The sequence below is a fragment of the Anabrus simplex genome, chromosome 6 (genome assembly GCF_040414725.1).
Source record: "Anabrus simplex isolate iqAnaSimp1 chromosome 6, ASM4041472v1, whole genome shotgun sequence".
NCBI lineage: Eukaryota > Metazoa > Arthropoda > Insecta > Orthoptera > Tettigoniidae > Anabrus > Anabrus simplex.
In genome coordinates, this window is record NC_090270.1 from 256,034,632 (window position 1) to 256,061,277 (window position 26,646).

The following is a 26,646-nucleotide window of genomic DNA, read 5'->3' on the forward strand; positions in this document are numbered from 1 at the left end:
ATTAAGTAACTCTTTAAAGTATTCTGCAAGGATGATAGCATTATCTTGATTATTGTGTGCCATTTTTCCATTTTTATTTCTAAACACAAGTGTGGGAGGGGTAAACTTAGATTGATATTGCTTGAATGTTTTGTAATAGTCTCTTGTTTTATGCTGATTGAATGTTTCCTCTATAGTGTTAAGCATTTCCTTTTCATAATTTCTTTTAATTGTCCTAATTTCTTTAGCTGTTTGTCTTCTGGCATTAATTAGTTCTTCTCGAGATGTATAATAGTGACAAACCACATTATTTTTAAAACCATTCTGTGTTTGTATTTTTAAAATTGAGTAGTTTAAGAGAGCAGCATGATTGTGTTATTTTATTTTACGTTGCATAAGTATGACAACCACAACTAAAGCTAGGCTTAATTTCAGATGCCAAGGCATTGCTGTTGCTTCGTGCTCCAGCAACTATGATTCTAATCAAGAAGGATACATTTCAGTGTTCAAATTTCCTAAGGATGATGCAATGAAAGCTTCGTGGTTGAAATGTATCCCCAGAGACAACTGGAACCCTACTTCATCTTGTGTAGTCTGTGTGAAACACTTTGCTCCTGAAAATATTTGAGACCTACATTGATCACAGTGGTGAAAGGAAAACAAGGAAAAAAAGATAGGCCTACATTAAAATCTGGTGATATGAAATGGCGTATGGCTTTTAGTGCCGGGAGATCCCAGAACGGGTTCGGCTCGCCATGTGCAGGTCTTTTGATTTGACGCCCGTAGGCGACGTGCATGTTGTGATGAGGATGAAATGATGATGAAGACAACACATACTCCCAGCCCCCGTGCCAGGGAAATTAACCAGTGATGTTAAAATTCTCGACTCTGCCGGGAATCGAACCCGGGACCCCTGTGACCAAAGGCCAGCACGCTAAGCATTTAGCCATGGAGGCGGGCATTAAAATCTGGTGATCTCCCTAGGATTTTCCCAAACCTTCCCTTGTATTTAATCAAACCCAAGTCCATCCACAAGAAAAACACCAGATGACAGGCGTAACCTAATTCAGAAAAGAGAGGAATAGGAATTTCAAAAACTTGTTGAATAGGACAAAATTGTAGATTTTGTAGCCTTAAAAAATTGTAAAACCCTCCTTGCTGACTTAAGGAAACAGACGGTTGACAGAAAGTAGTGAAAATTAATTTGTATTTTACACTCTGTCAATCAGTGAGGTACCAAAAGTTGAGGTAGTGATAAAAGTGTCAGTGTTGTTGGAGCTGTCAGTGTTTGTGAAAGGAAAAAGTGTAGGTAAGGATGATCCCTTATTAAAGTTACAGAAGTGGTCACAATTCAGGGACATTGTGAACAATTATTGTGTATGCCATGCAAATAATGAGCTGGAACCTTAGGTGCATTACAAGAAAATGGTTAACCATATCAACAGCCAGCTGTCAGATCTTGAGACTTACATTGAATCTCACTCAGATGAAAAATTTCCAATCTCCAAACAAGCAGTGTTTTTAAGCCATCCGTTTCAAATCCTGTGTGTGTCCAAGAAGTTATATTCCTGCCTTCTTTTTCAGTTTTCATTTCTAATTTACTACAGGCTTTCTTCCTATGCTGCTATTTGCAGTCGAAACATTATGTTCCTTCCTCATTCTAGTTATCTCAAATGCATAGCAAATGCATTACATGTCACCTGATCAAGATAATGACAGTTTTCTTAAGAGTATAGCAGTGGTTTTTCTGCAAGACAGTGATATGTAAATCTCCTTTTGGATGAAATGTATGTGAACTCATATTGCCAGTATAAGTCAGGTGTTGTGCATGGCCAAGCTTAGAATTGAACAGGAAAGTTAGCTGGAACCATTCAGGCCTGTATGATAAGTTCTGTATTTGGGAGTGTTTCTGCTATAGTTGCACTGGTGCCAGTAAACAATTTAACAGGTGATGGCTTAGCTAACTTGACAAAAAAAGCTATAAGTACGGTCCAAAATTGCAGTTTTACTGTGCTTAGCATTATTTCTGATAATAATCGGATAAATCGCAACATGTTTTCTGTTCTAGGTGGAAGTTTAAATTATAAGATGCCATGCCCAACCCAAAGTGTGATTCTTTTATTTACTTTTTATTTGATACTGTTCATCTCCTTAAATCTGCCAGAAATAATTGGTTAAATCTGTGTGATGAAGCTAAAACCTTCTTTTAACCCAAATTTGATCCTGTCGTTGGTCAAGTTTATTGGTTTGAAACTTTCCTGGCAGCACATACCCAATTTGATGTAGATCTAAACAAAAGTTTATGAACTCAATCATGGCACTTGGTTGTATGACACCCCTGAAAGTGTCTACTGAAAGGTGACCGTATTGCAAGGTCATATTAAACCATGTCTTCAACCAATTCACAAATTCTTCAAGAAACTGTCATTTGATATCATCTCTTGATGTGAATGGAGAAGCATCCACTTCTCTCTTTCTGCTTCCAATTGACTTGCACTTAATGGTCATAACTATCCACCATCTATTAATCAAGTTAAGAAAATGTTCTACTTCATAATAGTCCCTTGTAGACACTGCTGTAATTGTCTCGTTACAAAAAATATTACAAGCAAGAGCCACGTTCTGCCTCTCTATGATTAATGGAAACACTGACTTGTAATAAAGTCTAGAGGCACACTTCAATAACTTGCTGGACTATAACTTGTACAATTCTTTCAAAACTGAAAACTGAACAACCGTTGGTTCATCACAAGCTGATGTCAAGTCCTTCCAGCCGAGTGAGTGCCATAGGGGTTACTTAATGTAGCTCCTCCATAGGCCCAGTGAATGCTCGGAGAGGACATTCTTTGACGATGTGGCTGATGGTTTGCACTTCAGCACCACAGTTGCAGGAAGGAGGCTCCAACCACCCCCATTGGTGTAGTGCAGAAGCAGTTTTTCCAACACTGTTTCCTGTTTAATCTAGTTCAGATGGTGCATGGGAGGTTGAACCCAGGAGGTTTTGCTGTTGGATCATCAATGTTGATTAGACCATGTGGGTGTAATCTGGCCCATTCTTGCTTCCATGCTTCGTCAGGTCTAAAAGGAATGTCAGTTCCCTGGCCGTCTTCCAGGCAGGTTTCCGGGATTTCAGTCTTGCAACGGTGTTTTCTTCTGCTTCCCGGTGGATGGGAAGTGAGCTGTTCATCATCACCTTAGTCCATAATTTGACAAGAGCATTTTGTCGTCTGATGTGAGGAGGTTGAATGTGGCTCAGTACGGGTAACCACTGTACAGGAGTGGAATGCAGGGTGTCAGATATGATTCTCATTGTATGGCGCAGCTGGACATCGACCAGACAAGTATGGGAACTATTCAGCCATACAGCAGAACAGTATTCAGCTGAAGAATATACTAGTGCTAAAGCAGTTGTTCGCAGTGAATTCGCATCTGCACACCATGATGCTCCAGCTAGTCTACCCAGAAGGTTGTTATGACTTTTCAGTTCAGCTGCCAGTTTCTGAAGGTGATGGTGGTAGGTTAGGGATCTATCTAAAGTTACACCGAGGCTTTTGGGGGTAGCATTACACCGCAGTGTGTGATTTCTGAACCTGATTGTCGGTTGGTAGTTTGCATTCCTCTTACTGAGGTGAAACGTAGCTACTTCTGTCTTTAGAGGGCTAGGTGTCAATCGCCACTTTGTGAAATAACTGTCCATCTTTTCAAGGTCCTGGGATAGGATTTCTTCAGCTTCACGGAAGTCTGCTCTTTGTATGGTGAGGTTGATGTCCTCTGCATAGATGAACTTGCGAGGTGTGGTTTCTGGAAGGTCGTGTATGTATAAGTTGAAAAGAATTGGAGACAGCACTGAACCCTGTGGCAAACCATTGTTGAGTTTGTGGAAATGTCTGCGGACATGTTCTGTATGAACCTGGAGAAATCTATTTTCCAGCATATTTTTTATTAGAGTGAAGATCTTGAGACATGGTATTGCTCTGCTAAGTTTCAGAAGAAGGCCTTCTTTCCAGACTGTGTCATAGGCGGCAGTAAGATCGAGGAACACAGAGACACTTTTCTTCTTCCTCTCAAATTAATTTTCTATAAAGGAAGTCAGAGCAAGCAACTGATCGCTGCAGTCACGGCCATGACAAAAACCAGCTTGTTCAATCGGAATGAGGCATTCAATCATAGGAGCTATCCTGTTAAGAATCAATCTTTCCAGAAGCTTGTAAGTTATGCTTAGTAGGGCTATTGGTCTGTAGCTTTGGGGTAATATGGGATCCTTGCCTGGTTTCAAGATAATGATAATTTTAGTTTTCTTAAACAGCGGAGGCAGTCGGCCAGACTGCGTAACATTACTAAAGAAAGAGGCAAGCCAGCCAGCGCTTGGTTGCAGGACCACAGTTCTTTAAAAGTTCTGGGAATATGCCATCAAGTCCAGCAGCTTTACCACTACGAAGGGAGTCGAGACCATTTTGTATCTCTTCTGAGGAAAACGGACTTGAATATTGGTCATTTGGTTGGATTTCTTGTTTTCTCTGCCTTAGTTCCGACTTAACTTGCTTTGTAGATTTCTTATTCCTCTGAGTCCGTGATACAGAGACCAGGTGGTTTGCTGTGGTTTCCACATTAATGGAGGTCTGCATCCTCAGTGGTGTGGAAGTTGGATCTAGTTTATGGATGAGTGACCATGCTTTTCTACTAGAATGTGTGAAGTTGAGATCTTGTACTGCTGTTATTCACTTCTCTCTTCTAGCATTATCTAGAGATTTCAGAAGTTCAGTTGCTTTCTCGTGACTGTTTTCTTCTAAGTATTCAGCAAACAAGCGACTTGTTTCCTCGTTCCAACCAGGTATGTAATCCTTCCGATAGCCACAAGGAATGGTTCTTTTTGCAGCTGATTTTATTAGCCCAACAAACCTCCAGTCATTTTCTGGCGTTGGAGCTATCCACCTAATGTTGGCATCTGTGTGCAAAACATACGACTTCCAGTCAGCTTTCTGGAAGTTCCATGTAGGTATGGGTACAGACCTAATAACAGGGATCTGAAGACCAACTCTATAGATTATGGGTCTGTGTTGGCTCCGAGGGAAATTGTTCAGTACCTGTCTGTGTATTGAGGTAGTTGTCATAAGGTTATGGGAGGCAGAACAGAGATCTGGCAAATAGTCTTTTGTCCAACGACCAGAGTGGAAAGTTCCTTTGTCTATGGCATCGTACACTAGCTTAACATTGCTTGCATCCATCCATTCAAATAGCCTGTCTCCATTTTCATCGTACTCATCGTATCCCCGCAGCGTGTGGTGGCTGTTGAAGTCGACAAGAATGATGCTGTTTTCTGGAGGTACCAACATTCTGTGCTCTGGCCAGCTGACGCTAGGTGGCTTATATACGTTAGTAATAATGACATTATCTACCTTTATAGATGAGGAGAAGAATGCTTCGTGTGTAACGTGTTCCATTTCTTCACAGTTTACTATATTGTTCTTGACAAAGGTGGCTAAATTTTATGGTAATAATAATTTTTCCATAAAATCAATACTAGTATTTTGATTCATTGCTGAATCATAGCTTCGTGATTCAGAGCAGTTAGCTTGACGCAGGTGTAATAGACTGATATAACTTGAAAATAATATTATTTAACCCATGGGTAAATAATGCAAGTATCGAGCTCGAATTATTATTATTTCGATATTATTTTTATGATTATATTGACTTGTGAGGTATGGCTATGAAGTGTTTACATCTACTTATTATTATTATTATTATTATTATTATTATTATTATTATTATTATTATTATTATTATTATTATTATTATTATTATTATTATTATTAAAGTAGTCAGACGATCAAATTATTTGTGAGGTTTTGTCATGAAAAGTGCTGTATATATATATATATATATATATATATATATATATATTGTGCTCGTTCGCACGTCCACGACAGATTACAAAATGGCGCCGACCTAAGGTATGGGCCTAGTAATCTAAAGCAAGCATGGAATAGTCGCCTGCTATGATGTCTCAGAGGGCCATATATTTCACGGAATGGTAATGTTTTCGAGTAAGATGGACAGTGGACGGTGCACAGTATTGTTTTCAAAAAAATAGAAAAAGTTTATTATTGAAAATCTTCATCTTAAAATTTGCACGGCATCGAGAGCGGACGCAATCACCGTAATCGTAATATTTGATTTGGAGAAGCAAAGGACTGCGCATATAAAAGAAAGGAAAGAATACGACGATTAAATAAGAATAAAGTATCAGTCTTCACCAAAATTCAAACGGTTAAGACGAAAATAAAAGTACTGAAGTCGATACGTAAGAAATTGCGAAGACGACGAGGAGCTACGAAATAAATTAAAATTTAAGGATAAACGACGTCAATAGTAAAATGGCAACATATCGTAATATTACTAGCTTCGATTTTGAGATTGTCAAGAAGATGATCAAGATGATGCACTGAATTCACATGATGGACCGACCTGGGAACAATTCATCTTACCATACGACCAGGAAATGACGAGGAAGGCGACGGGTAACCATCCGACCGAGCCATGACGGAAAGAAGGCGACGGGTAACCAGATAATACTACCAGAGCGGAGGAGCGGATGACGTTCCAGATGTCTTACCCGTGACCGAGCCGAAGACCCATCTACATCCAATGGGAATGGAACAGCTGGACCAGGAACAACTATGAGCGAGCTAAGTCATTCATAACATTTTATTGCATAATTTTTGGTTTGCTTACACATGTACCTTAGGTATGTGCTGATGGCTAATTGTAGGCCGATAAGAAGGCAATGCAAGTGATGATTATCATCTAAGTGTGAGATAATTAAGTCATAATTACGAGTTAATAACATAGCAGAAGTTATGCTATATCGACTAGATTACTTGTAGGAAGCGTGAGTTTTGAAGAGAAATATGAAACAGCTGATTGAATTGACATAATGAGAGATTATAGAGATTTCATTGATGTAATGAATTAAGTTGACGTCACGAATGGATGTGCGCGGTGTAGAAAGAAACATGGAATTACGCATTTGTTGGTTCATAGAAAGGGGCATTGAACTCGTCGATAGGTTATGAGGATCTGCGACTTGTGAATTTTATTAAGAAACAGTGTGGTAGTTTTACGTAGTCGTCAAGTTTGGAACGCGATATATTATTATGGAGGCTACGGTGCTGATATTAGATTGATGTTATAATGAGAGTATGAATATGATAATTGAGGAAAGTTACGAGTTATGGATAGTGATTTGAGATGTTTGTTACGCGATGCAGGACCATCGTGTACCTGCAAGTTAAGTTGTGCCACACTACTAGTGAAGTATATGTTTTATTTGCGTAAGAGTGCCCACACCGCAGGAGCTACTTAAGCCAAGGTACGAACTGCATGTATTACTATAGATGTATGCTCGTGACGTAATTGCATTTCAGTGTAGATGTTTTATAATGAATATTAGAATACTTCGACTTTGAATAGCTGTAGATAACCAAAAGCATTACGACACCGATATATATATATAAGATGATATTTGCCAAACCTCGCAGTTAAGCGCTTCCATGTTATTTGCAAGAGAGTAGTGTAGCTTGCATTGTGGTTGAATGTTATTAAAATATAACTATTTAATGGGACATAGAACCGACAAGGGCATGTGTGGGACAGCCAAAGATTATGCTGAAGTTAGATAGATAGCTAGATCAGTTAATATTCTCCGTTTGAACGTACATTTTTATTTACGAACTTCAACTAGGGAAAGGCAAGAGTAGGAGCCGAATTTAACAGGCACTAGGAAGGAATGCCTTAGTTCATATGTAGTTTCAATGCACAACGAGAGCAGTGCAACAAAATCATGACTTCGGATTTTATTAAAATTTAATTTAAAATATTCAGATTTATTTTCGATTTCTTATAATTCCATTAGAGCTACTTAAACGAATTCCAATTTATTTACACTTGACTTATCAGTGTATTAGAGATTCATTGCGGCTGGATATTGTATCCAGGTGAGAGTGCTTAAATAAGACTAAAGAAAGTGAACTTTCGGAACGAGTTTATTGTGTCGATGTTTTACTTATATTTAAAATGCGAAGTGGAACTCGGATAAGGTCCAGTGATCTGTTGTAAATGTGTAATTTTTGAATTTCAACTGCACAAAGGAACTGATCATTTCATTAATTTAAATACTGAATATTATTTTTTATTTATCATACGAGCCAGCGCTGACTCAAATTTTTTTTTTAATACATATTAGCAGTCAATTTGAATACTGCGTTACATAATATGGAAATTAGTAATTTAGTATTTTATTAATAAATATTTTGTTGTTTTTCTACAATTGCTGGTGTCATGAGTTCTTTAATTAATGTCTAGATTGTAAGTTAATTTATAGTGAAGTAAGGAATCGTATAATTAAGTATTCATTTTACCATGGCAAGTTTCTCGAGGTCAAAACTCTAATAAGGTAGTTGGCGGTGATTATTATAATGTCGTAAATAACGATGGGTGACATCCGTGGGTCGGATTTCTCATGGATCCACGTTAAGCGAATTCTACAGTAGGATTACAGGTCCTACTAGCCATAATTAAACCCTGAGGTATCCGCTGAGCGATTCCATTTCGCCAAACTAGGCTGCCAAGCGTCGAGTTAGAGAATGGAGGTATCGGGCAAAGAATGTTTAACCCGTTGGTTGCATTAATCGGTCGCCTATCGTGGCGCAGCAACATAGATTGAGGCATCGGGAAAGGTTGCACTGACCTATGGGTTACAATATCTATCACTATCAGCCATATTCAATTGTTATTGTGATGTGGCCTCTTTTAAGTCCGAAGCAAGGTAGGTATTCGTGAGGTCTCTCCATCTGGGACGGTCTTGAGCGATGTTCTGCCAATTGATCCCAGTAATCTTCCCAATGTCTTAATCCCATCTGTCCGGTGGTCTTCCGTTAGGTCTCAGATGATCTTTTGGACTCCACTCAAGCACAAGCTTTGTCCACCTACCATCAGTTCTCCAAGCAACATGGCCTGCCCATTGCCATTTTAGGGTAAACACCCTTTCTGAAATGTCACTGACCTTTGTGACTGACCTGATGTAATCTGCTCTCTTCCTGTCTTTCTTCATGAAGCCTAGCATAAACCGTTCCATAGCTCTTTGGGCTGTTCTGAGTTTTTGCTTAACAAACTCGCTCAATGTCCAGGTTTCACAACCTTAAGTCAGTACAGGGAGACCACTCTGGTCAAAGACTATCTTCTTTGAATTTGAAGTTTGAAAAATTTCTTCCGTAGGCTTGTCATCCTAGTTTGATATGCCGGAAGATTTCCGGTCTTACATATATATGTGAGTTTAGTTACTGTAAGAACCTGTAATTATTAATAGTATAGAATTCATTATTACCTTCATATATGGTGTATAATCAACAGTAACATTGTGCAACACACTGTAACATCCAGAATAACGTATCTTTGACACTAGATGGTTGTAGAATGTTCTTTAAATTGTAACTATAGTATAGGCAGTCAAGAATTTACGAGAAAAGGTGTTGTGTAACATCCTTCTAGAAGCCTGGCCAGGCAACACATATACAAGAGGCAGTCTTGATGGTGGAGTTGAGTTACTGCTTAACGGGAGTTGTTTTGAGGAGACATGTGTAGAAGTCTTGTTTGAAATATGTGAATGAATTGGTTTTGTAGAGTTGGTAGTTGACATGCAGTGGTTGCAGTCTTCTTATTCTTCGTGATAGGCAGTTGTAAAACATGGTAGTTTGTTGATGTGTTCGTTTAATGTGAAGTTAAGCTGTAAATAAATTAATGTATGCAACTGACAGCATTTTGTGTGCTGATGATGATGTAGAATGACCCTGTATATGCACTGTAGAAATATACCTACAGGTATTTTCTAAAGTTATATATAACTATACCGAAAATGAAATTTTGATATCACAAACAGAATTTCACTTTGAATAAAATTTCAACCTTTTAGGTTGTCTTCAGTACAAATATTACATATTGAAAAGATATATTGAGTACAGAACAAAAATGGCCAACCGGACATCAATGGAATCCAAATCCACAACCTTCCGATTTTGTGTTGGATGCTTGCTTGTTGGTTTGGTTTCCACTGATGTTCGGTTGGCCACTTTTGTTTTGTACTTACAATTTCTCGATTTGTACTATTTGCACTGAACACAACCTAATGTGTTAAAAGTCAGAGTGCAGTACGGTTGTGAAAATGGAATATTTGTAGAATTTCACTTTCTACAAACTTTTATACTAACATGTACAGCATGTGAATATATTAAAATTTTAGGGTTTTAATACCTCCTGTTAAGAATAACTCATTTTGTAATGCTATGGACAGCCTTGGTAACAGTGGCAGATTTACAGCAAAGTTCTGATGACTTAGTTGATCATCCTACCAAGTTTCATTGTAATTATCTTTAATTGACCACATTCAATTTTAAACTGCAGAAACAAATAACTGTTTACTAAATAGTTACAGTGGAACCTCGATTCTCCATTTTTGGAGGGACCATGAATAAAAAACGTACAACACGGGAAAATGGAAAATCTGGGTATGAATGAACCATCAACAATTTGGCTAAACATCACAAAAATGAAATATGTATACTTATAATCTTAAAAACACCCTGAAACCAAACCAGACTACAGTCCCAATAGGCCTTCCGCCTACCAAGCGACCGGCCTTGGTCTGAAGGCCTGCAGATTTTGTGGTGACGCATGGTCAGTGTGATGAATCCTCTCGGCAGTTATTCTTGGCTCTCTAGTCCAGGGTTGCCATACCACCATTAAATAGCTCCTCAATTAAAGGTAATCATAGAATGACTGAACCTGGAACCATTCCTCATTACCAGGTAAAAATGCTTGACCTGTCCAGTAATTGAACCCGGGCCCTCCGGTTGAGAGGCAGGCAAGTTAGAGCGCGGGGCTGGCTTCAAACGTTAATTACTGGTACGCGACTTTAAAATCTCGAAACTTTACATTCAGTTTTACCGGAGAAACTTTGTCAGTTTCCTCTGAAAACGATGTCAAATTCCTTTGAAAATTTCTTTCAGTTCAGCAACTTTGATCAGCCAAACTCTCCTCGAAAAATGTAATACCCATAACGCCAAGCCAAACAACAACTGACCACAAGTAATTTTTAATTCTCTAATGTAATAAAATAAAAGCACATTAGATACAAAAGCGTCCAACATGATAGCGAAATCATTTTTGTTCATTTTTTTTTTCAACTTCCATTGTAATTTGGTCACCGGTATACTGTTCCTAGTCAGTTTATTTAAATCTTGTACCACACAAATTAGGCCTACATCGACTTTTAAAGGTTATGTTGAACTCGAGAATATGGTTTCGAATGTATCAGTCCTCAAATTCTCAAATGCATTATATTCAATTCTGCCCGTCACTAATCACAATCAAATTAGAAAGAGAAAAAATATCATTAACATTCCGAAAGCTCGAAAGCGCGCTCGCTGTACAAGTCGGCACGAGTGCGAAATGATACAAAGTTTTTAAATGTAATGTGCGCAAATAAAACGGCTGCAGTTTGTATAACATTTAAACACAAAAACATGAAATTCCCAGTCTTATATTAGGACGAAAATAGTAATAGGCAATCCCAAAACCTTCCATGGCTGTACGTATGTAAGGTGCAACATCTGTTTTGGTCTCGATAACATAATCGTATATGATAATACTGAAATACTAAATTTGTGTTACCGGTACTTAAGAAGGAGCAGTTTTGATTCCTGACTGAAAGCCCAGTGACTATACAGTGCCCAAGGGAAATGCCGAAAACCTGTTCGGCGATACACTAGAATTTTTTTAAAAAAAATCATCTAACCCTGGACATAACGCAGACGTTTTGCAAGTACAAACATTTGCCGAAACTTGTTCTGTCTTCAAATAGAGCTGTCGAAATGTGCTCTGTCTCCTTCCGATTGTTTTGGGCTGTCTCTGCTTTATGATTTCCGAGGATTCTCTAAACAATACTACCCGAATGCGATGCTAAGATGATCCCTTATGCAAGTTCACCGCCGACTGCTTTTCCAGTGCAGTGCTTCCTCAAATTATCGCAATGACGGGACGTCAACACCAAGATCCGTAAGTATGCCGTAGCCGTCTTTTTGTAAGATAGAGTTTCTTGAAAAACGTGTAATCGAGGATTTAGTGTTGATGGGACTGAAATTTCTGGACGGTTGATCCGGGAAATCGTTTCTTTGGGGAATGGATAATGTAGGATTTTTACAACATGATTTAATAAGGATGCTCGCGGGATCATGTAATTTGAATAATACAGGAAAACGTAGTTTCCGGGAACATATAATCTAGGTTCTACTGTAAATATTATTTTATAAGGGAAGTGTCTGCACTGCTAGAAAAAACAAACATGCAATATCCTCAAGGACAAGGTTATTTTATTCACGAGCGATGTGATAGGTAGTTCATCATTGAAGGAGTATATGATCACAAATTTTGACCAAATGAAACACACGTCACAGTGAAGGGTGCCCAATTAGTCATATCAATATGCAGTGTACCTCTCTCTGGCAGCAATGCAGGCATGTATTCGAGCATGCAAACGATCATAAAGGTGTCAAATGTCATCTTGCGATAGATTTTTCCAAGGATTTTGCCACTTTTGATGTAATTCAGCAATGGTTTTTGTACACTCTGGAGAAATCATAAGTTCCTGTTTCGTCATGTCCCATTCGTGTTCAATTGGCGAGAGATCCAGTGATCTTGCTGGCCCGGCCAGATGTTGTACACCATGTAGTGCATATTGCATTGTGGCAGCTGTATATGAATGTGCATTGTCCTGCTGAAAAAGCATATTACTTTTCTGTTCAAGAAATGGCAGTAGCATGGGGACAACCTGTGCAATGTAGTGGGCACTGGTTACGTTACCCTGCAGAATTACCAAGTGTGAACGCGAGCCTGGGGTGGAACCTGGGTGTCATGGGTGAATGCAGTCTGTAATAGGCCGCTCACTAGGTCTACGTCGTAAACATGTATGTCCATCACTTACATACAGACAGAACCTACTCTCATCACTGAAGACAGCAGAGTGCCATTCCCCTCTCCAGTCGACTATTTCATGACACCAGAGTAACCATGCTTGGCATTGTCGTGGTGTCAGTGGTAGCCTGGCCAGGGGCACACGTGAACATAATCCTGCTGCAAGTAGATGGTTCCCAATGGTCCTTCATGACACATGTGCAACATGTGACCGGATTTCGTTCCTTGGTGGTTTGATCGACTACTGCTGCTCACGCAATGCGTCGATCTTGACGTGCATCTACTACGCAGACGTCTGGAGCCGAGTCTACGGGTGTGTCAATGTTCCACAGACCACTGCTGAAAGCAGTGACACACCACCAATACGTTGTGGCCAACATGTGCAGCTATCCATCGATACATCTGTTCAGCTTCATGGAGGCCCACAATGCGACCCCGTTCAAATGGCTGCAGTTGTTAAACAGGAGCACTTACTCATCGGCGGGGCATGGTTGTATCCCAGAATGAATGTTGCAAACACTGTTCACCTCTAACCTCAGCACAGTTGCTGCCCACAGAGTCAAAACAGAGTGCGCACGGACAGGCCTTCTGAGCGCCATCTGATCGCAGATGTCCGTGACAAATGAATCTCTTAACACAACTACTCCTCAGTATGCACTTATTATACCCTGGTGCAACTGAACACAGTCCTTACGAAGATATTAAAATCATTCCCTATTGACAGTTTTCACTCTACAACGGAAAGGATTTATTGCGTCCTATTCAGTACATATATATCCATCTTCAGATGGAATGAAAACAATCTTTCAAGGTTCAGCAAATTAAGCATAGGTGAAATAGAAGAATTTATTCAGATTCTGAAATTCACATTGAATAACAATTTCTTTCCTTTCAGTAACGTCATTTACAAACAAATGAGTCTTCCTATGGTGGCACCAGCTTCAGGGATCTTAGTGGATATTTATATTGATCATTTAGAACAGGGGTTTCCAAATGGCGGCCCATGGGCCGCATGTGGCCTGCGAAGCCATATATTGCGGCCCGCAAGAGCATTTTAATAAATAATGTGAAGAATAGTTACAAAATAATATTTTATAAGTCGTTCAAAAATGTATTAATTTTTATATTCGTTATAGACCCAAGTTTGAACTAGTTCATTCATTTTTTAAAATCACTTGATCTGAATAGATTATTTTTCATTAAAAAAAATTAAAATCCAAATTTCAGATATGATTGGTTTTTACGTCACACTAACTACTTTTCATGTTTTGTGGAGACGCCGAGGTGCCGGAATTTTGTCGCACAGGAGTTCTTTTATGTGCCAGTAAATCACTCGACACGAGGCTGATGTATTTGAGCACCTTCAGAATGATCTAACATCGAACCTGCCAAGCTGGCTTCAGAAGGCGGTCGCCTCAATCATCTGAGCCACTCAGCCCGGCTCCAAATTTCACTCATTTATGCAATTGTAAAATAATGTTTTACCTAAGTAATTAAAATTATCAAACCTTTATTTCAATTGAATTATGCATATTATTCTTTCATAATGGTACTTCTGTAGGCCCCCTATATGCAGAATTTTGCGAAAATTGGCCTATTATTCAAATGCGGCCCGCGAACATGACTTAAGGTTTGCAATATGGCCCTCGAGCCCTTACAAATTGGAAACCTCTGCTTTGGAACATTCTCCCATTATTGGTAAGGTTAACGGCATTTAACATTGGACACACTACGTATATGACATATTTGCCATTTGGACTCTCATATTACTAACAGCAACACAGTACTTCAACTTCTCAACCCCATTGATCCACATATAAAATTCACCATAGAGTCAAAAAAAGAATAATGCCCTTAATTACCTGGATTTAACCATTATGTGCAACTATAACAACACTTTGTCCTTTAACATATACAGAAAACCCATCCAAACTATCAACACCATTCAGGAAACTTCTCTGCACCCAGACATACATAAGAAAGCAGTTTACAATAGTATGGTTCTTAGAGCATTGACTGTTCCTTTACCTTGCAAAAACTACAAAGAAAGGAATAAACACCATTCACAACATTGTAGAATACAACGGCTTCAGTAGAACCTTTATCAACAGAATCATCAGTAGATACAAGAGCAGACCTAAGACTAATCTAGCAAAAGAATCTGCTCCTAAATAATATTTTCAAAAAATAAGATCAAAATAGCTTTTAGAACCTCCCATACTAACTCCAGACTAATTTTCAATTCGTACACTATCAACAATAATAATAATAGATATTTTAACTCCTGAGTTTATAAATTAGAATGTCAATCCAGTAACTCCATTTATATCGGTCAAACAGGCTGCAACTTTGTAATAAGGTACGCTGAACATCGCAGTACTCTTAAATATAATAGTTTTTCAGCTATGAGTGAGCATCGTAAAGAATCTGGTCATGAATGCACAGCAATTCATCAAGATCTTAAGATCCTCCATTGCGACCAATAGGACACTTTGCTCAACATTCTTTAGAACATCAACATCAATATTAATCAATTTAGAAACCCCTCTTAGTCAATGAAAATAACATTTTACTTGAAACGTTCATTCCATTTGCTTGTCAACAATTCCATAATAAAAATGAACCCCGCTTCTAGCTCTCCAACACAACACAACACAACACTACCCCTCCATCCCTCTCTCCTCACCGGCTTAGTGCCTCCCTCCCTCACTCCTTTCACTTCTTCCCCTATCCTCGCAAACACAGCTGAACCAACTACAAGCTCGACCAGTGGTTTCGGTACCTCTAATCTGAGAAGGTCACTCCATTCGAGAGGGCAATTATTTACTAAGTAAGTCTAAAGTTTTCGTTTAGAGTATCTGTCATTTATTAGTCCAAGCTTGTCACATATACTCAATCATTATTTTTTCCATTACAGATTTGGATTTTATTGATGATTTCCACTACTGAGTCACACACGCAACACTTGACATTGTTTCCTCTCAAAATTTATTCTCGCACTTCTGTTGCCCTCTAGACTTTTCGAGCATGTGACTCAATGAAGATACTGTTTCTCAACTTTTATTTTTGTGCTTTTGTCCTTGGTTTTTAGTGTGACATATTGTACTTTCAGACTAAGAGGTTGTCAACCTTGCTACTACCTCACATTTTATTAACTTCATCATGTTCCACATGATTTTATACATTCTTTTTCATCATGTTTTTAAATAACATACTTCTAATATTAATCATGTAGTTTTTAACATTTTCACTGAAGGCAAAAAAATGAGCTGAAACATGTTTGATTAGAATTATTCCATCTAAAGATGGATATATATGTATTGAATAGGAGGATACAATAAATCCTTTCCTTTGTAAAGTCCTTGAGAAAGTTTTTTGCAGTGTATTTTGATTATGATGCCTAAATTAACCATTCTAGCAAGTTTCGTTGCAATTGGTCTGGTCCAACCCTAACAGTTCCCTTGTCAGTGCAGGAAATGAGACTGAGACATGTGATCTATTCATGGCTGTATCGGTGAACATTTGTTAGAACACGCATTGTGGGAATTGGTTTCTTAGATAAAGGGATTTAATCTCTTGCATGTACTTCTATGCTTGTTTGGATGAATTCTACCTTGGATTGAAGATCATATGCAATTGCGAATGGACAAAATGATTCTCGAATATAGACAGTTGTGCTTATGACATTTAATAAAGTGTTGAAAAATAATCTTACAAAGGTGTGTAAGGAAAATTGAAATATCAAGGAAGAAATTCTTGAGGCAAAGATATGATTGAGCTATACTTTTTGTGTAGGGAGGACAATCTTCACCATCAAGTGTGGGAAGAATCTGATTTGAAGTATCTCAGTTATACTGCTATACAATTTCCGGCTCCATGGCTAAATGGTTAGCGTACTGGCCTTCAGTTCAAGTGGTCCTAGGTCAGGCTGGAGATTTTAACCTTCATTGATTAATTCCGATGGCTCGGGGCTGGCAGTATGTTCTGTCTTCGGCATTAGAATTCATAGATAGGGCCCGATCCTCACAAACGCACAGGTCATTGATTAGGCGTCAGCTCAACGGAACTGCATCAGGCCTTTCAGAAGCCACGTGCCATTATTATTACTATTTCTGTTATTATCCCTGCCCCTGGAAGTCTATCTATTTTTCTCCCCCACCCCCCACACAAAGTGATTGAGACTCGACTACTTTTTGTTACAGGCTTCACTTGAGAAGAAGAAGGTGAAAGTGTTTGAAGAGCCAAGTCGAGGGGATAACATGATCCTTCGTATCGTAAACCAGGACAAACCAGATTTGAAGGAAATTGCCCAGCAGCTACTTGGCAAGACCATTTTTGTGGACTGGCCACATCTTCTAGAAGCTAAGTATGCAAGTCTTTGCTTAACTAGATATTTTAGTGAAACACTAGTGTAATTAAGCTTCGTGAAATGTAATACTATTTTGGGTCACAAATCAGTTGTGGGCTGTGAACTATGAAAATATTTTTAATATTTTTTTATATGGTGGCTTTTAATTTTCTTCATCATACTTTCCTCTAAAATTAAATTTTCAAAATATTCAAGTAGTAATGAAAAAGCTATTAGAAAGACACCTTAACACCGTTTAGAGCAGAGTTGTTAGTCATAGCATTATAAAATGATTGGCTTGGTTAGGAAATATAACTTACGCATAGGGTCTGGATCTTTATGCTTTAAAAACAGTTCAAACATGCATGCGATTATGTACATACAATTGTATAATTTTATTCACTCACGTATTTACATGTGTCATTCACAGCAGAAAGTAGTCTTTCAGTGTTTTCTGGAGGCTAACTATTGCTATTGTCAAAGTGAGTTTATAGGGTGTGAATGATCTTTGCCAACCGGTGCCTTGAAAAGGATGTTGGTCTGCCCAGAAATTTGATTGAAATTGAAATTAGGGGTTGTTTCTCTAATCTAAATGTATAAAGGTGTTTTTGTAAATTTTAAGTAAGTTACATATTCTCTTTTTGCTCTGCATAGAATTGGCAAATTATCAGTGGATGCGAATTGGTGATTTTGAGGCATCAACAATTACAGAGAAACCTTGTTAGTATGTTCCTCATTAACAAGTTTTCCCGCTTAGCACGTCGTAAATTCGAAGTCATGATTCTCATCATATTTAATCTATATAAAAATGCCTGACTTATTGCGTCACAAATTTTCGCCATTACCACTTAGTACGATCACATTTTTCCTAGCTCTGAAAATGTTACAGTATTTGCCATCCCTTGTCAAACAAACGTGATTTCCAACTTGGATAAGATCCGTTGCCACAGTTATGTGATTACGGAGAAAGGACTTAAATTCCTGAACTTCACAGAATAAGTTGCACGTTCGGGGAGCAAGCTGTTAGCCTCAGAAATGTTCAATTTTGCTTGCTGGTTAGCAGCAAGATTGCTGGGTCTGTTTGTGCTTGTATTTTGCATTCCATTCAGAAGTTAGAAATTGATTTTGTGTTGAGTGGTACAGTGAAGTTTTTTGTGTGTTATATGGTAGCCTATATCTGTATTAGCTGCTAGGCGCCTTTAAACAACAATCATCAGCAGGAACATAATTGTGTGAAATTTACTAGAGTGGTGCATAATTGTCTTGTGATAGCCTAGGTATGGATACAGAAAAAGTGAAATTCCTTTCTAATGAAGAAAACAATAATATCTTTCAGAAAGTGGACTGACATCTGCAAGCGCGCAGAGGTCGCAAATGTTGAACTCCCACCTTCCAGTTTCAACTCGATCAATTCGACTTGGTCAAAGTTTTTCCAAATGGCGGCCAAAGTCATTCTGTCGCAATCGCACATGGCCGAGTATAACCTCCAATTCACTGTCTAAGAATGTGACTAGAAAAGGAAAGGCTTCTACTAACATTTGTTTTAAAAAGAGTGTGATGTGGAATAATAATACTTGGATATTTTTATTGGCCCCTCTGCATATGTTTTGTATTTCTTGTTTGGTTTTTTTTCATACCGCTCAGTGCATTATTTTATAAGCCCCAACAGAAAAGGTTTTCATGTTTGTTCTCTTGTTTTTTCACACCTTTTAACACTTTCCTCTCATCTTGAGAAATGTCCGGCTCCATAGCTAAATGGTTAGCATGCTGGCCTTTGGTCACAGGGGTCCCGGGTTCTATTCCCAGTAGGGTCGAGAATTTTAACTATAATTGGTTAATTTCGCTGACACGGGCGTGGGTGTATGTGTTGTCCTAATCATCATTTCATCCTCATCACGATGCGCAGGTTGTCTACGGGTGTCAACTCAAAAGACCTGCACCAGGCGAGCTGAACTTGTCCTCGGACACTCCCAGTACTAAAAGCCATAAGCCATTTCATTTCGCCTTGAGAAGTGGTAGATATAGTTTTCACTGTACCCGCGGATACATGACGTAAAATGCCTTCATGTCGGAAAAAATCGTGTCTAGCGTTTCCATATCCCTGTCGGATAGTTTTTATTGGTATATTCAGTAGTACGTTTTCTCACTTAACACGTTAATTTTTGTTGTCCCCTGCAGAAACGTCTTAATGAGGTTTTACTGTATCTATATGTATAAAAGGCAATGTCCTGACTGATTGTCAATCAATGCCCAAGCAAAACTACTGGACATAAAGAAATGAAATTTTGGTGATACTTTTCTATTACAAAATAGGCACCCACCAAGGAAGGGTTTCAAAAAATTCTATGAGGGTCAAATAGGGGTTAATACCCAAATATATAAATATAAATTTCTCTGATGGATATACGAGGTTGAAATTTCGCATGGTAGTTGCTCCTCTATGTTTTAGATTTTTAGTAGGAAATTCTTTTATACAATACAAAGGGGGTTTTGACTGGGGAGGGGAGACCTGAAAACGTAAATATTTCATACCTTTGAAACTGTTTGACGTATGAGGTTGAAATTTAACATGATGGTTGCTGTTATACGTCAGATTTTAAATGAAAAGTTGTCGTAAAATAATACAACCCTGAGTGATAGTTTTGACCAGGAGCTGGCCTGAAAATAAAAATATTCATATCTCTGAAACCATTTGACATATGAAGTTGAAATTTCATATAGTGGTTGCTCCTATATGTCTTATACTTTAAATAAGAAGTGGTCTTAAAACATTTCACCTCTAAGGAATTTTGACGGGGGGAAGGTGAGACCTGATGACAAAAATTTCTCTGAAACTGCGTGATATACAATGTTGAAATTTCACATGACGGTTACTCCTCAATGTCAATGAGAAGTGGTCCTATTTGCACCCCTAAAGTATTTTGACTACAAGTGAAGCCCAATGATAAAAATATTCATTTCCCTGAAACTGTTCCACAAAGTTGAAACTTCACGTGATGGTCGCTCCTGTATGTGTTGTATTTTAAGTAAGTGGTCTTATAACAGTACACCCCTATTACTTACTAAAGCATTGTTGTGGTCAGTACAGGTTTCCCCAATTACACTGTTCATTACTTTTTTGATATTATCAGCAAGTAATAGAGCAAATCAATGGTTTGAACTAATAACGGAACTTAATTACAAAAGAAAGAGATAGAGGAAGAGGAAATAATATTGGATACATTCAGTTACTTCAAGGCGCCATGTATCTTACAAAGACCGTAGCACTTTATCACAGGATGTAACAGCTGCCTCTGTGGATCAGCGGTAGAGTGTCGGCCTCCGTATCCCAAGATAGCGGGTTCAAACCCGGCAGAGGTAGTCGGATTTTTGAAGGGCGGAAAAAAGTCCATTCGACACTCCATGTCATACGATGTCGGCATGTAAAAGATCTCTGGTGACCCATTTGGTGTTTACCTAACAAAATTCATTAAATCTCAGCCATAGACGCCCAAGAGAGTTTTGGTTTACTCGGTCTGCCATCTAGTGGAGGCCTAGAGTAAAACGGAACGTCGAAATTGACGAGCAGACAGCCACATGGTGTCAAATTGAAATCTCTGCACACGGTAGCTGAGGCCATACGATTATTATTATTACAGGATGTAACAAACTAGTTTTCCGATGTGCTAAATATGTCTAGATCAAGAAGGTGTACTAGATTATATTTAGTCATAATTCTGTATGAAGGGGAGTTCTTGTGACAGTCTCTGTTAGTTTTTGGTATGAAGAATATATTCCAGAATCTACTGGGAGTTTCATTTGGAACATATATATCAATTCCTTCTCTGATTTTACCATCATCAATTTTGTTATTTATTACTTTATGAAGGAAATAGAGACCCTGACAATTTCTTCTGTGAGATAGTTCCCTAACATCAGTAGCTTTGTGTATTAGGGTATACGATTCATAATAGGGATAATAATCCTCTTGTAATAAACATAATTATCTGAGAAATTTTCTTTGTATTTTCTTGGTTAGATAAACACATTTCACTGTGTACAGGTTCCAAATATTGGAGGCATATTCTAGTCTTGATCTTACAGGAGTACACTGATGTTCATAAAAACCAGAACACCTTGAAAGACTAGAGATAGGAAGCTCATATTCACAGGACATATGTATTAGTATGTTCTGAAGAAATGATTAGCATTTGAACCATGTCAGCTCTCAGGTTCAAGGTCCACATCGATATCTCGGCGCACCATCACTGACTGATAAAATGTGCCTTTGGCTCTTGTTGTCCCTATAAACTGTAGGTAATGGATCAGTGTGACTTGAGTGTACATACAGGATGCCTCACATATATATGCGAGAACTATACCGTCAAATGAGTGAGTTTGAAACAAAGCGCATTATTGGCATGAAACAACGTGATGCATCCATCCGGGAAATTACTGCTCGTGTGGGACAAAGTGTGTCGGGAGTGCAACGGATGTGTACAGAATGGTTCACAGAAGGCCGTAGAACACGACGAGATGGGTCTGGTTGCACCACCCAGGCCACCTCCCTGAAAAGATAGACACCTCATCCGAATGGCATTACAGGACAGATCTGCGTCCCCTTCGGCTCTGGCGCAACAGTGTAACACATCGTACACTATCAGGGGTGACAGTCCATCGCCGTTTATTACAGTCTGGATTACCGGCGTGTTATCCACTTCTCCGCCTAAACAGGCCAGACTGCAGTGGTGTATGGATTGACGTCACTGGGGACAGGATGGCAGAAGATAGTGTTTTCGCATGAATCCAGGTTCTGTTTGTTTGAAAATGATGGGTGCATTTTGGTTCGCCGCAGGCAGGGGAGAGGCATCACATTGACTGCATTCGCACAAAACATACAGTGCCAACTCAATGTCTTCTGGTGTGGGGTGCTATGGGGTACAACCATAAATCACTGTTAGTGCGTGTCCAGTGCACTGTGACCAGTTTGACCTACGTGAATGGCATCCTGCGACACGTAGCCATACCCTTTCTGCTTATACCCCAGACGCCATATTTCAGCAGGACAATGCGCTACCACATGTTGCTGCACGAACACGTGACTACTTGTTATCACAGGATTTCAGACTTGCCCTGGCCCCGCCTGATCACCGGACTTGTCGCCAATTCAAAATGTGTGGGATATGGTGAAACGCCGGGTGCGGCGCTGTGATTTAATGCCAACCACCAAAGATGAACGGTGGAACCAGATGAATGTAGCATGGATGGCGCTACCTCAGGATGGCATTCGCGTCTTATATGCGTCAATGCCATCATGCATGGGATGAGTTATCAGTGTCCATGGAGGACCCAATGCCTACTAGGCAGCAGGACACATGCTGACCTAGGTGACTGAAATGCTAATCATTTCTGCAGAACATACTAATGAACATATCCTGTGAATATGAACTTCCTGTCTCCAGTCTTTCAAGGTGTTCTGCTTTTTATGAACATGAGTGTATTATTCAAAGATATGAACTTCATTAATGGTTCTGTATTGAACTAAGATCAACGTTAAGATATCTGTTAGGTTCAACCTTTTCAATATTAATTACGTGTTGATGTTACAAATACATTTTATTCAACTCGGGGACTGGTTTCGACATATATAATGTCATCATCAGCCATAAAATGAATCACAAATATATAAGCAAAGACATAATAATCAAAAGTATTGTGGATACACATTGAAATATGTTCATTAAAAATCTATAACTGTCCATTCACACCATGTGTTAAGATAAATCGCCATAACAGAAGAGCAACGGCATAATAATTAAATCTGTCGCAGTGACACATTGAAGTAAGCATATAGTCTCCCACTATTCAAAGAATAAAAGGAGGTTCTTCAATATGTAGTCTTCGTGCATCCGTTCAATAGAAGGCTCTGATAGGCTTCCAGAGTAAAGAGTCATTTAAAACACTCGCACGTGCTATGCTTCAACCAGAGCGTCAAGAACTTATTTGAATCACTTGGTATATAATTTATAACTGATAAAATTTTAACACTGATGAATATGAAATCAGTCAGTGGTAAAAGACGTTAGTCGTGTGAGAAGGAGATATAAAATGTTATATGTGGTAGGTCTGGAGGGGAGGAAGATGGGGGGGGAAGATCTTGTTAGAGGATTAGTAGGTTTAAGGTGGGTCTTGTGAACAATGTGGATTTTAACCTTTCTCTACCTCATTATCATCATCTCGCATCCAAACGTGCAGGTTGCCCATGGGAAAATAGAAAGACCTACACCATGCGAGCTGAACATGTCCGCGAGCACTCCCGACACTAAATGCCATACGCTAAATAAATTGTTGTTGATATTATTATTATTATTATTATTATTATTATTATTATTATTATTATTATTATCATTATTATTATTATTATTATTATTATTATTATTATTATTTGCAGGGTGCTAGCTGTTTCCAGCAAGGAGCTTCGTTACACGTCGGTGGAGAGTGACTCAACTCCTAACTTTGTTGTAGAAGAACTGAAAGGGAACAGTGCTGGGTTGTTTGATACATTCAGAAACAGCATTCGAGAACGGTGAGATGATACTGTAAGCTTATTACTTACTTCTTAACGAAAGAAGATAATGTTGGAAAAATAAAATTCTCTCTTACTTTTACAGTTACATGAACCGTCTCGGTGTGGACATAGGCTCTACACATTTATTAATCACTGCTGCAACACTAGTGGGGCGGAAGTATGTGTTTGGAAAAAATGGAAAAATTACTTTGGAGAAACAGGTACAGATTTTTTAAAACTTTTTAAACTGTGTCAAAATTTACTCTGCTTGCATTAGTAATAGAAAACTTATAACAATATCAAAGCAATTTTGAGACTGATGATCTTGATATTAATGCCCCTCATTCTGAATCAACATCGACAAAATAACACGTAACATCTCCTTTTAAATATCAATGGGCACAGAAGCCAACATTTGATGGGTGTTTGCTAAAACTGAATAAATATACATCCTTATAAATTAAGGGCAGATGAGATAAAAAAATCAAATGACCTTGTATAAACAACGTATTTTGTATTGCATTTTAAAGTATAGTTATACCCTACTTCTTGGACTAGTTTTAAGAATTACGGCAGCCTAGTGTTGATAGATTTAATGGCTCAGGAAGGAACTTTTGAGTGACAGAATTTCGGGCAACTCAGCATTTTTAATAACCGTTAAAGCAGTTATTCGGATGTTAAACCACTGCTGAAAACAGATGAGAAATTTTAAATAATAATCGTGTATGTCAACACTTGCATTCTCTTTGCAGAATGCTCCTTTCAACAAGTTACCAAAAGTGTTTCGTAAGGATGTAGATCAGCTGCTAAAAATCACCCTCAAAGAAATCCTTTCACTGCCTACTGACATTCATTATACAATGATTATTCATCTACTCAATCACCTACTAAATTCAAAGTTGTGGTATTATTTAAGACTCAGTGGGAAATGTTTATTCAGTATCTCAGAGTAGTTAATATATTGGAGATATTAAACAGTGCATTATGTCTTGTATGTAGAGATACTGTGAAGGAAAGAGGTAGTGTTTCAATGACTATTACATTAGAAACTGCATCTACCAGCAGCAGTTGTCAGAGAAAAACTGGGAAATAATAAGAAGCGGTGTGCTCTGCCTGGGAAGGGCATATGTTCTATAGTCTTCTTGAAGTATTGAAAAGGTAATAAATAGTTCATTGAGAAATGTGGCCACCATCATCTGTCTGGTTTGAAAGCATAAAAATGATGGCAGGCATAGCTCCAGTATGAAGCTTGGTTGGCACGAGTTAAGAGGATAACCTCTGCAGGGGATTGAATATAGGCACATGTCCTTGGTCACTGATCATTTGGCTCATTACTTGGAAATGTGCGCCATTATACACAGCCATATTGCCGAAACCTCCCGATCTGAAGGCTGTGAGGTTTACAAGGATATTCGTGACTTTAGGAGTAAGTACACGAGGAGCTGCTATTCTAGCTATTCATGCATTCAGTTTTCAATCCAAAAATATAGAAGGGTATGTATAGGTTCTTTAAGGCAGAAACAGGTTCCTGGGTGGACATTCCAGGAATAAGAAGTATTTAGTCAGCAGATATAAGGATATAAGGATACTGTCTAGGTAGAGGAAGTGACCAATACTAGCAAAATACTGAAATTTACAAAAAGATACAATAGTTGATAACTAGAAAAGCTGCTGGAATTGATGATTTCTGGAGATATACTAAAATGAAAGCTGTGAGTTGTGATGTAGTATATGAAGTTCTTATATGATTACTGTTTGCATGAAGGAGCTATACCAAATGAATGGAGAGTTGCTATATTATAACTTTTTTTTTTTTTTTTTTTTTTTCAGTCCTTTAAAACAAAGTATAACACTCAGAACATAACATACCTGTAAAAAATATTAGTAACAGGTATGTTACAGTGTTCTAATTGTTAAATTTCATGTTTTCGTAGACTAGAAGAACTTATTAATTACATTAACTAAGCACTGAAAAAGAATGGCTTCCATTAAAAAAAAAAAAAAAGTTTCTAGATTAGTCCCAGTATACAAAGAAATGGGTGATGTTGACATGTGTTGCATGTAAACTCTGGGAAAGCATTCTTTCTAATTATATTAGATTTTGTTAAGAAGGAAGTTATACTTTCCCGTGTCAACTCATTGAAATGTAACTTTAAAGCTTTTCAGTCTGTCAAACACACAAGTTAAATATAAATATTACACTATAACATAGCAGTGAAGAAACATATTATTAAACAAGGAATAAAATAAAACACAGTAGAACCTCATTAGTGCGTTCCTCATCCCTCTTAGCATGTTGTCAATTTGAAGTCCCGATTCTCATCATATTAAATCTATAGAAAAATACATTACTTATTGCGTCACGAATTTTCGCTATGACTGTTTAGTACAATCACATTTTTCCTAGCCCTGGAAATGTTATTTGTCATCCCTTGTGAAAGGAACACGATTTCCAATTTGGGTAAGAAAGAGCCCTCGCCACAGTTGCATGATAATGGGAAAAAACCTGGAAATTCTGAACTTCACAGGATAAGTTGCAACTTCGGGGAGCAAGGCATTAGCCTCAGGAATGTTCAGTTTTGCTTGCCAGTTAGCAGCGAGATTGCTGAATAACACAGTGAGCCTGTTTATGCTTGTATTTTGCATTCCATTCAGAAATTAAAAATTGATTTTTTGTTGTATGGTACAGTCAAGGGGAGCGAATATTTGTCGCCTGATAGCCTACATCTGGATTAGGAACATAATC

General features: G+C 38.3%; 1 protein-coding gene across 1 annotated transcript in view; it reads left to right on the top strand.

The window, feature by feature from the left end:
* pcm (pacman) overlaps positions 1–26,646 on the top strand; it is a 668,873-nt gene that overhangs the window by 237,126 nt on the left and 405,101 nt on the right. Inside the window, exons 15-17 of the mRNA XM_067150369.2 lie at positions 17,208–17,371; positions 23,784–23,918; positions 24,004–24,121. Coding sequence (XP_067006470.2) covers positions 17,208–17,371; positions 23,784–23,918; positions 24,004–24,121 — 417 coding nt within the window. The remainder of the gene's footprint in view (positions 1–17,207; positions 17,372–23,783; positions 23,919–24,003; positions 24,122–26,646) is intronic.